We start from the raw sequence: 12,369 nt of genomic DNA on the forward strand, positions 1-12,369 counted from the left end.
TTCCCCATGGTCCCTGTGTGTGTGTGTGTGTTGTAAAGTAGCCTCACATTTAGTTTACTAATTTGAATTGAGATTGTATTCCATCATGGGAGTGAGCTTGGTGTGGTGGCTACTTTACAACACACACACACAAAGTCTATATATAGCGAAAACTGTTTTCTTTAAGTCCTTGGATAGAGTGGGAAAGGATGAGTAGATATTGTGGATCACCTGCACTCCTTACAGCATTGTCGACCTTTGTCGTGCAGATGGTGGTGCTTGCAGTGATTACATGGATGAAGCAGTGTGAAACTTCCAAATATTCAATGCAAAATCACCAGCAGTCATGAACGTATTTCCTTGTTCAGTTCATTAAACTCATGTCACCTAAACATGTTACAAGCCAATGTTTCCGGGCCACGCAGTGACGTTACTATGTCACCCTGAGGGTTTGTTCACACCATCTCTAGATCAGATCCAGACCAGAACGTTTTTTTGTCTGGTCCAAAAACGTGTCCCCATAGATTCCAATGGTTTTTCTGCCCGTAGTTTACACCACTGCGGTCAGTTCCAGAGCTTTAAAAAAAAGTCCAGCATGTCACATTTTTTCTGGTTTGGAACACATAAAAACGCATGTAAACACACCAAACTCACCAGAACACACTGCAACATACCTAAAAGCCAATAGAGATGAAAAAAAACCCTGTTTGCAGAAACGCATTCAGATCTGGTCTGGAGATGGTGTGAACAAGTTCTGAAGAAGGTACCCTGCGTGGTCTTGAAATGTTGGTTTGTATTACCCATGTGATGTGAGTTTTAATAAACTGAATAAGGAAATACGTTCACCAGTGCTGGTGATTTTTTTTCCATTGGATATTGGAAAAGGATGAGAACTCGTGTCAGGTTTTTCATTCATTCAATTTTTGGATTAGTGGTGAAGGGGAAGAGGAAAAGGAAAGAGAGCTGGGGGAGGGGAGAACAAAGGAGTGGGAGGGGGGGACAAAAGTGGGGAGGGAGCGTCCCTCCACACAGCAGGCCCATATCTCATAAGAGTTAACCAGGATAATGAAGCAAAAACAAAGACATTACAGGACCAAGGAGTCCATGTTAAAAGAGTAGGACATGTATGAATCAATCCACGGTTCGCAGATTTTAAAAAATTTATTAATTGTACCAGTTTGGATAGCAGACAGTTTTTCCAAAAACATAACCTGCGAAACTCTATACTTACTCGAAGGGAACGGTAGGGAAGCGCCACATATGTGCAGTAACCAGTCTAGCTTCAGTAAAAATATGCTTCTGTCAGGTTTTACTGCTATCCGGGTCAGAGAGATTTCCTCTAACAGTCCTGGGGACAACATTTTCAACAGACAGAAAGTAAAGCAAACTCTCCAAGAGCAACACAGACAGACATAACATTCATGTTTTAAGTTTAGTAGGTAAATGCTACAATCCCTGTAAACATTGTACTGTTGTCAGTCTCCCTGGTACAGATGTTCCCTTCTTGTTTTGGTGAAAGGTTGTTCCCAGAAAAGAAAGTAGAGGGAAATCTCTCTAACAGAGCCTCAGATAGCAGTAAAATCTGACTGGGTTCCTGAACCTTCCCCCACTCCATCCAAAAAGAAAAAATGTTTTGGGTATTAACACAATTTCAACAACACCATAGTCTTATAGAAGTGTCAGCAATCTTTAAAACAAAAGACTTGTATGAAACGAGAAGCATTAGTCATACGATTCCCCATTTTGCACAATTATTATATTCTCTTGTCATGTGCTCTGATGCTTACTCCATTTGTCGCATGCTCACAAATATGTGTAAAATGAGTGTACAAATTCTGAAGCATAATGAAGCCGCTGTCCTATTTATGGAAACAGCTTGAGATGATACATGCATTGTGTCATGGTGCATTTAAAGTAGTCTTGAACGCTCACATTTTTTTTCAAAAGATGATCCCAGATCTAACTGATATATTGTCCAGCAAAGTATTTGTTTACATTTTAGCTCAAGCACTTACAGTCATCATGTTTCCAAATAACTGGCTCCAACGCTCTGAGCTTGGCTTCCCTGAACTTCCTGGCCAGTACCAGATTAAGAGAGACAGAGCAGTCTCCTGCAGCTGTGCATCTACTAGCTTAGAGAAGGAAGGAGGCATGGGGAGCAGGGGGAGTGGCTTGCCTTGCTGTGCCTGTGTGTTCGTGGGGACACAAAGGCTTACTAATAAACACAGAGGTGGCTCCATTGGACCTTTAGAAGGAAAGGAGCCACCCTAAAACAGGATATTGGGGCCAGTGCTCAATGATTCTGCAAGAAAAATGTTAAACATTAAGATGCAGCATTCATTGTAAGTGATTTAATCGGCATGTAAAATAGCTTAAAGACCTTTTGACTTTAATACCACTTTAACCCTTTCGCTAACGGAACTGTTTGTACACATTTTAAAATTGGAATTTTGGCTAGAAAACTGCTTTAAACCCCCAAACAGCTACAGTATTTATACACAGAGGCACTGTAGAATAAAAAAATGTTAGTAGCAATTTTTTTATGTTGCATGATATTTGTGCAAATTTTTTGTTTTTTTAAATTCTTTATTTCTGCAAACATAAGAGCACATACACAGAACCGTACATACATCTGGGCCGTGCGGCCAGGCATTGGTCATACATTTGTATACAGCTTCAGAATATCTTGTTCACTAGCTTCCAGCCCGGTCCGCCCCCTTAATTCGCTCGCTTACAGCTCACAGCTCTCGGATCTGCATCTGTACTCCCATGACTTTTCCCTTTTTCTTACATAACACTTATGGATAAACAGTAATAACACACCAACTCTCCAAGGGATACTCTCCCTCGGTCCGCGCGGACGGATCCACGGCAATCTCAGGAGAGTGGGGAAACAAACACTGAACACAAAGAACAGAAATTCCCAGTGGCCCAGGACCGGGCACAGACAAACACTAAGGAAGACTCGACAAAGACACTGTCCTTCACACAAGGACACAACAACCAGAGATGAAGAACAGAAAGAAACAGATAGAGCACTAGTCGCACCGAGGGTGAGGCTATGTCCGACCCTAGTGCAGGAAAGAAAGAAAGAAAAACAAACAAACAACGTAGCAATAAACAATTACAACCCAAGCGTTCCTATGGGTTAACTCCAACACGGAGAGGAAACGCCTGAAACTTGGGGAAAAAGGCTAAACACAGCCGCCAGCAGAGTGAGATATGGAGAATATATCACTTCGTTGGACAACCAAAACACCCCATTGGCAAGGAGCCCGCAGGCCCGAGGTAAACATGGGACCTAATCCCGCCCCATATGCACGTCCTCTCGGCGCCATGTTCAGGCCACGCCCCATTTGTGCAAATGTTTATTAAATCGATCTTTTTAGGAAATTGTGTGCACTAAAATTCCTTTTAGGCCTCATTCACACTGCCATATAATACGCTGCACACAGATGCGCGCATAGCTGCGTATGGAGCAGTATTTTTGCGCTGCATAAAGATGCGCAAAAACAAAATGGAACCGAGATGCGTCCGGGTTTGGAATTGCGCACATATACGCATATGTGCGCGCACAGTACATTAAAGTTTCTATGAAAAATTATGCATTCTGGGATTGCATTCATTATGGGCATACATACGTGCATATATGCGACTATACGCATTTACAATTTTGCTCTTGCGTTGTGTGTGAATGATGCCTAAGTGCCTAAACACAATATAGATGAGGTTGTGTCGGGTAAATGGCAAACATGTGAAAAGTGTGCGTGCCAGTGAAATGGCAAAAAAACGATGGTACCTGAAATTGCCCTATGATGATGCTTTAAAAACTTTAAGGCCCCATTCACATCATTGCTTTCCGTGTTTATTGCGGTGAAATCCCTTAATTTGCGGGCATTTTGTTTCCTGCTTTTTTTTGTTAGTCAACCTTTTGGGGGTGCCATTACCTGGTAATGGCTCTGCAAGCGCTTTTGGCATTTTTGATGTGTTCCGTGTGTTTGATGTGTACGGTGAATGTGCGTCAAAGCGCACAATTTTCTTGCGTTTGGCACACGTTTACAGACATGATGGCGTGAACGGGGATTTGCCGCTCTCTGGGAGAGTGTTAACAGTGAGTGATGTCACTAAAGTTATTGCTCTCACTCCAATGTTCACGACAATATGTAACATGTGTGACACAATTGTCATTTTCACACCCGACACATGTTTGTGCGTATGTATGCGGTGGTGGAAGGCTTTAAAACTATTTTTTCTTTGCCTTTTTAAAATGTTTTATTATTTGTCACTTTAATTTTTTTAACTTTTTTTTTTGTTTGTTTTACACATAACTTTGCATCACATACTATCACATAGGGAACTAAATTTATGTAGACATCAGGGGTCTATTAGACCCCTAAATGTCACCTATGGACCCCAAAGTAGCTGATGAAGTAAAGATTGTGCTTCGTCAGCTTCCTCTCCAGCCACAGCAGCTGGAGAAATGACAGGCTAAAACTGGAAGTAATAAAATCCTCGTTGCTTTTGGTTTCGGTAACCGGAAATGTGAAAGCAAACAGTCAGCTGAAACAGTACCAGAATACGGCTGCTGCCACTTTAGTACAGGACGCTTATTTACATCAGTATCAGTACTAAAGTAGTAGTAATGTGGCTGGAAAAAGACATTGGGTATACTGTAACCATAAATTAATGTACATGGTCAGCAATAATATTCAAATATGCTGTGACATTCAAATGATGCTCAAAGCTGGCCATGCACCTATAGATTTTCTATAGATTTTTTTTTTCTATCAGCCTTTTGGTCAGATGGAAAAAGTGCAACAGATTCCTCCCATCTACGCTAAATTGTGTGGATGGCGGAATCTCCCACTGGGCCAAGCTAGTCAGCCCCGCTGGCTCTCAAAATACGTGAACATTCTGATTTAGATGGAGTAATCTGTTGCACTTTTTCCATCTGACAAGAGGCTGATAGCAAAAAATCTATAGGTGTATGGCCAGCTTTATACTACTTTCCTATGCTCATTAGCTCCACCTGGTGGAGTGTTCTTGCCTCCATTCGCACATAACAAATGTATATGCAAATTTGCAGGATGAATGGCTATGCATATTGTTTTTAAATATATCCTTGAGTGTAGACTTATGGGCACTCGGGGCCGCCTGTGTCTCTATGATCAAACTCTAAACGGATGAAATGCAATCCAGCTGGTGGCTTCTAGGCGGAGAGTCACAGTATGCTGGAAATGCTCAGCCTTATGATTAAAAGTGTATTATCTGTTGGATCTTCCTGTGTGACTTTTTTTTTCCTTTGTGTTGTTTTGTTGGAGCGAGGACACCTCCTAGCCGGCACCCAAATCTACCCGGGTGCTCGAGGCTTGGCATTGGACAGGGCAGTGATTCTTCTTTTTTTTTTTTTTATACTGCCAAAAAACAACTTTCTCCTAGGTGCGCTACTCAATTTTACTGTCCTTCTTTTTTTTTTTTTTTTTACTATTTTACAGATAAATTCAGAATTTTATACTGGCTGGCTGGATCACTGGGGAGAACCACATTCTGTTGTGGCAACAGAAAGAATAGTGAAAACACTAACCGAAATTCTTGATCATGGAGCAAGTGTCAATATGTGAGTTGGACTAAGAAAAACAATAATTTATGTGCACTCTTATTTTTTTTTTGGAAATGTTAATATTTTTTTTTCTTTCCATCAGGTATATGTTTATAGGTGGAACCAATTTTGGCTACTGGAATGGTAAAATGTTTTTGTCAAAATTGTGTAAATAATTTGTTTTGCTCTGGCAACACAAAATGCTTTTGTTGTTGGAATGTGTACATTTCAGGTAATGAGAGAAAAATTAGATTGGTAGGTAGATTTCTAATATTTCTATTAATACATAGTACATAGTTTGTGCTTGGACCACACAGTTGTTTTTTTTTGAAGTTATTGTTAGATAAAATCTTGTCATTGAATGTGACTCTATTTGCTATGGGACTTCCCTGTATGCAGCAGTTTACTGTTCAATAAATGGGCCAGTGCTGTATTGTATCTGCCCTGTTGTAGTTTGTAAAGGCTGCCCATTGTCGGTGGATTCACTAGCAGTATTAACCCAAACTTTTTCTATTGCACGGGACCAGTTGTCATTAAAATGAGAGCTTGTCGGAACCGGCGGTCATATCAAAGCCGGCTGCTTATTAGCTTTGATGGAAATGCTTTGTAAAATATTCTGAGCCTCCTTGCCCCATTGTTCACAGGCTGTGGGGTGAACAAAAAAATATAACAGATTCCCCATCCATGGAAGGATGAATTTCCCGATGTAGCCGTTGCTTGCTAACAGCGGGCACCTGGCACTGTCAGCATTCATGAACGTTGACTGAATCCCTGCAGTCACCGTTCCGCCAGAAATTTTCAGACTGGTTCCTTCGACAAAAATCAATGGAAGATCAACTTTTGTCCAATGGAGGGATGTCAACGGGGGCAAATTCTGCCGAGTCAGCAGGACAAGGAAACAGCCGAATTGGCCCTGCTGGCTTGACAAAAATTGAGTGCAATCAGCTGCAGTAACTGTTCGGGTATTCTGACAGTGTTGGGTGTTGGCTGTCCGAATACAATAGGCCGGCAGAAGGATTCTTCCGTCCACGCTGTTTAGCAGTTATATCCAAAGTAGGAATCCACAGCATATCTTTTTCATTATGTCATATTGATGAAAATGCTACCTGATTGGTTGCTACAGGTTCCTGTCATTGATTTGCTTTTAGCTCTTTAAGCTCCCCTTTTTTGTTGTTCTTTAAATGATGAAATGATGATCTTGTTAAATGTGACATATTCACCATTTTGCAGAGGGAGACTCTGGTCAGACAGTCTTGGTGCACTCCTGAACAGTCAAAATGTTTTAAAAATAGTTAAAAGAAGGGCTCTCGCAGCGTTCTATTCCCTTGAAAAAGTATAAACCATTATTGGCCGGATTATTTTAAGCTTTTATTTATAGCTACAGTAAGGGAGATATTTAGCTTTTCACTTCTATTATTAAGCTTGGTAAGCTTCTCTTACTCAGTCTGGGTCAAGGTGCGGTCATCTGTAATTATGTTTGTAATATTCCTTATAAATTGTTCATATTAAAATGGGATGATTTAGCAGTGCAGCATATAGTTGGGGGGGGGTTGTGCTTTTTAATGTAAAATGTTCTTTATATTCCCTTATTTTGAAGACCTCTCCTCTTCCTGATGTGCTAAATTTTCCTCAACTAGACACAGAAAAAAGCCTGACCTTTCTTAACCATTCCGTGGTCTATCCAAAACGGAAAAAAAAGTGTATATAACAAAAAATCCATTTTTTTTTGGGCAAACAGAATTTTTATTAAAGACCTTTTCATACAAACATAAAGTGCAAGCCCAAACAATAGATGATTGAGGTGACGCACCACCCATCAATGAGGCATAGTAATGTAAACAGCTAGTCAGCTTTAAACTAGTCCAAATTCAGTCAGTTCCTGACATATTGGCCGAAAACCATGCCATGGGTGGCCCTGTCGGCAACTGCTGATTCAAAAGTCGATATATTTATTTATTTTTCTGTCGGAACAGCGCCTATGGGAAGTCACAGCCCCTGGAGCAACAACATGTTTTGTTTAATTTGACTTCAAAGAAAACTAATGTTTAATAAAACGAATTTGTGCATTAGGTTGTACCCATTTAGAATTAATCCAAGTATCGCATTTTGTAGTTTACAGCAAGTTATCTGTCTAGTTTTTTTTTTTTGTGTTTACACTTAATGCTTTGTTGCTTGTAGGTGCAAACACGCCATATGAACCACAACCCACAAGCTACGATTATGATGCACCGCTATCTGAAGCTGGAGATCTGACAGATAAATATTTTGCCATTCGAGAAGTTATAAAGAAGGTGTTACCTGGGTTTCGTGCATGATCTTTGTGATTTTAGTTCCACTTGTTTCAGTTGACCAGTTGACCAATATTTAAAGAAGTTGTTTAATCATTCCTCACATTTGTGTACCAAATCCACTGGCATCTCTTTTGCTGGTCTACAAGCCTGAAACCATTTTCTACTTTTATCTCTAAAATAAGGTCATCGGTTTTCTTTTAATAAGTATGTTGTGCTTTTTTTTTCTTCCCCATAAGGATCTTGTCTGTATTAAATATGCCAGTCTGTTTTGGTGTTTTGTACTGACAAGTTTCCTAACAATGTGTAAAATTGAGTTAGGTAGCGTAGCCCATATCGGCTATATCACAGGTCAGTTATTGGTCTGAATTAGTTATCCTAAAAGCTGATATATGGTTGCTTTGAAAGAAGAACTCCAGGGAAAAAATGTATAACCCTTGTAGTAGGGCTACCCCCACGCTGCAAGGGTTAAATGCTCGTTTTTGTCTAGGTGCTTTAAAAAAAAAATATCCACCGGCACTGCTGTGCCGACTCCCTGCTTCTCCAGTTTCTGAAGTGTCCGCTGCTCTGCTGCATAGATGGAATGATCCTCATAATATCGGAAATATTGGGTAAATATAACTTTATAAATATAGCTTTTTTTTTCTTTATTTAGCACCTAGACTCAAACGAGCAGTTAACCCTTGCAGCCATACTGCAAGGGTTAATCAAATTTTTTCTTTAAGGTGCTCAGAGCTTGTTAGCGAAGGATGGTCAGTTTTGCAAACCAGCCTAAGCAGTCTAGTCTTAATGGATTCATAAAAAGGGCAGGGTAAATATACTTGTGTACGTGAATGAAATTAAGGCATCGGCAAGTAGACTATGCAGGCAAACACTGCCAGGGCCACTCATCTTGGGAGTGGGAGGGTGGAAATAATTTTCTAGCTTGCATGACTGACTGTCGCTTCTTAAAACTGACCAGTGGCTTGGGTTAGGAACCATAGGCATAAGCTTGTCATGCAACCTGCCTGATTTTGGTGGGATTAGGCAAGTATCATCTCATGCCTGTGGGTCGTTATTGCCTAAGTACCTTGCACAATGTTAATAAAGCACTTGCATAGTTAAAGTAGCAGTAATTAATCCATGCTTTTTTTTAATTTTCTTTAGTATAAGAAAATCCCTGAAGGTCCTATTCCACCAACAACACCCAAATTTGCTTATGGAGAAATAAACATGGAAAAAGTGAGAGCATTTTCTTTTTTTTTTTTATCTTTGAGTGTATTATCTAGTAACGGTAAATCCATTTATGGGATAACTGCTTTAAGGTGCCCACACACCTTGCGATAATCGTACGATAATCACGGGAAATCCCTCGATCGTACGATTAACGCAAGGTGTGTGGAAGGTGTGCGACCTCTACTACTGTAAGGTCGCACGACTTTTATCTTAGGAACATGTTCGAAAACCGGCCGAGAATAGTACGATTGTCGGCGGGTGTTTGGCATGTTCGTAAGATAAATGCCGCACGGGCCGGTGTGCAGCATTGCGTTCATCGGAAAGCCCGCCCATCAACGGGGCGGGCTTGCGTTCATCACAAGTACGATCTGCCTGTCCAAGATAGGCAGATCGTACGTTTTTTAAATTACCTTACAACCATCGCAAGACAAAAGTCTTGCGATGGTTGTAAGGTGTGTGCCCAGCATAAGATGGTTTAAAGCAGAGCTTTGGAGACATTTTGTATTAACCCTTGCAATGTGGCTACCCCTGCACTGTAAGGGTTAGGTGCTTGTTGTGGTCTAGGGAGGAAAGTAACAAAGTTATTCTTATCCGATCAACTCACCCGAATAAAGGACTTAAATCCATAACTATAATTGTTGGCTGGGAAGCCTAGGAAATTGTGCTTAGAAGATCAAACAGGATTAAAAGCCAAGGTCAATACAGATGGACCAACCAGATCAGAATCGGTAGCCAAAATAAGTTAGATGAGAATATGAAGCTGAACGCCATACAGGTCAGATAGCGGAATCAGGACAGAATATAAAAGGCAAGAGGGCTGTCTAGAAAGATTTTTTTTTAAAGAATCGGTATCCCTTTCTGTTAAAACAAGAATGACTCCTTTTTGGAAAGTAGTTATCCCAAGGCAATCTAATATTTTGCCACTTTTTGGGGAAATTAAAAATCATGCTGGTATTGAGGTGGTTGATATTGTGTGCTATTACAGTCTAATGCCTTTAAATAGTCACGCCACCCCAGACCAATATTTCACTTCTCCTCCTGCCACCCCTTCTGTTGTATTGCCCATGACATCAATCACAGCGGCAGCAGATGTGTGAAGCTGGGATCCTGGAACAAATTTCACTGCAAGTGGAAAAAAAATGACACCCCGGTTAGCAAGTGTTTAAAGAAGAACTCCAGGCAAATAAAAATGTAAACCCTTGCAGTTGGGCCACCACTTGCACTGAAAGGCTTAAGTGCTAATTTTTCCTAGGCAGCTAAAATAACAGATATACTTACCCGAACCGTGATCCCGGCTGGCTCTTAGATTGGTCCCTTCAGCCTGTCTTCTCCTCCTCTCCAGCGATGGTACGTCCCTCCAGGATTTTTATGGCCTATACATGTATAGGACTTGATGACTCGCAGGACCTTAGATTGCCGGAGCAGAGGGGGAGCGGGGCTGCAGGGACTAGTCTAGGAGACAGCCAGGATCATGGTTTGGGTGAGTATATCTCTTATTTTAGCTCCCTAGACAAACAAGCAGTTAACTTTTTGCAGTGCGGGGGTAGTAAAAGGCCTATAAACAATCTCACCATCAAAGTAATATCTTGATGCTGCTGCTGCCTGTGATCTTTTGTTATTAATGAACAACTCACCTCCTCTTTCCACCCCTACTCCATGACAGTAAGGGGAGGGCCCACACAACGCTGTGATTGGTCACCACAACCATAACAAGGGACAGAGCTGCTTGGTTCAGCCCTGTGCTGTGCTCTTTCCCACATCTCTCTGCTGTTTAACGACAAAGGGAGCAGATGCAATGTACGTACACTGGACACACCCACTGATGGGAATCAGATGGACATTTTTAAATGCCCATTCAGAACAGCACCCCCTACTGTCTATTTTTTACTAGAATTGTCAGTTGGGATATGGTTATAAAACTGGGAAAACATGCAAGTTACATAGTTACATAGTATTTGAGGTTGAATAAAGACATTAGTCCATCAAGTCCAACCTATTAGGATCTCATTCTAGGAGTACCCGTACCCCTGTATATTACGGTCCCTTAAGAAATCGTCCAAAAGTTTCTTGAACAATTCCACATTATTTGCTGAAATCACCGCCTGTGGCAGTGAGTTCCAGACCCTAACTGATCTTACTATGTTTATTATTCTCTACTGCCGCAAAGTTTTCATTAAAAAATGAAGGGTCACTTTAAAGGGTTATTAAACCCTTGCGTGTTTTTGCATATATCTACTGCTAGCAAAAAAAAAAACCTTTTAAAAAGGGATTAAACTTACCTTGTGTCTTCCCCCGCGCGCTCCCGTCCGAACATCTGAAGAGTCTCAGGTGGCCGCAAAGGATCTTGGGGCGGGCGCATACGCACTTCGGATGTTTGGCCGGGAGTTGAGGAGAGACGCAAGCTAAGTCTATGGAGCAGCGTGCAACCGCACAGACACCGTGGGACATGAGAGAAGAGGAGGACAGAGGAATCAGCGCTGGATCGGAGATCCGCACCAGCGCTGGAGGGACAGCTGAAAAGGACAGGAAGAAGAAGATCTGATTAAGAGACATCATTTAAAGTAAGTCCCTACAAACAGGATTGGGAAGGGGCAAAAAAAACTTTGACTTTAATGTCACTTTAATGAATAATCGTAAAGTATACGCTTATTTTTTTCCCTTTTGAGTAATTGTGCTACACTGACAAAGACTCCAGTACATTGGCTGCCTGTTTCTTGGGGTTAGGTTTACATATAAATGTAATAACATAAGTTTTCTTTATCATTTCCACAGGTTAAAACTGTCCTGGAAGCACTTGACATTTTGTCATCATATGGACCGATTAAAAGTACATATCCTTTAACATTTGAGGAAATTAAACAGGTATGTAACAGTTTATTAATCTTGTTTTGCACATGCTTTAATATTTATGTCGGGCCAAAATAAAGAAAAATATGCAGTACATCTCTGCGGCACATTTCACTGTGTTTGATCCCTTTAAAGGCCCTGCAAGTAAAGAAAAATACCTGTTGTCTAAACTAATTCCTCCCTATTCTCCACAACATGGGGATTAGATGTTCTACAGTCCTAAAATTATATAATGGTTATAACTGATATTGACATTAATTTTAGAGTGTGTAGCCTTAACTTTTCCAACATCAGAATAATATTTTATTTCCATTGTAGAAAGAATACCATCAGTGTGTTTGGCTATAATATTTGCAAAAACTACAATGATGAGTTAAATATTTAGATTACATTTTGTTAAAATAATTACATTATTTAATTTTTACTTACAATTATAAAAAT

At 40.6% G+C, this 12,369-nt stretch overlaps 1 protein-coding gene across 1 annotated transcript in view; it reads left to right on the forward strand.

Moving 5' to 3' along the window:
• The window catches only part of GLB1 (galactosidase beta 1), a 41,058-nt gene that overhangs the window by 17,312 nt on the left and 11,377 nt on the right, over nucleotides 1-12,369 (forward strand). Inside the window, exons 8-12 of the mRNA XM_018572711.1 lie at nucleotides 5,475-5,596; nucleotides 5,682-5,722; nucleotides 7,757-7,869; nucleotides 9,013-9,087; nucleotides 11,854-11,943. Coding sequence (XP_018428213.1) covers nucleotides 5,475-5,596; nucleotides 5,682-5,722; nucleotides 7,757-7,869; nucleotides 9,013-9,087; nucleotides 11,854-11,943 — 441 coding nt within the window. The remainder of the gene's footprint in view (nucleotides 1-5,474; nucleotides 5,597-5,681; nucleotides 5,723-7,756; nucleotides 7,870-9,012; nucleotides 9,088-11,853; nucleotides 11,944-12,369) is intronic.

Source organism: Nanorana parkeri, unplaced genomic scaffold (genome assembly GCF_000935625.1).
Source record: "Nanorana parkeri isolate BGI_ZX_2015 unplaced genomic scaffold, ASM93562v1 scaffold2112, whole genome shotgun sequence".
Lineage (NCBI taxonomy): Eukaryota > Metazoa > Chordata > Amphibia > Anura > Dicroglossidae > Nanorana > Nanorana parkeri.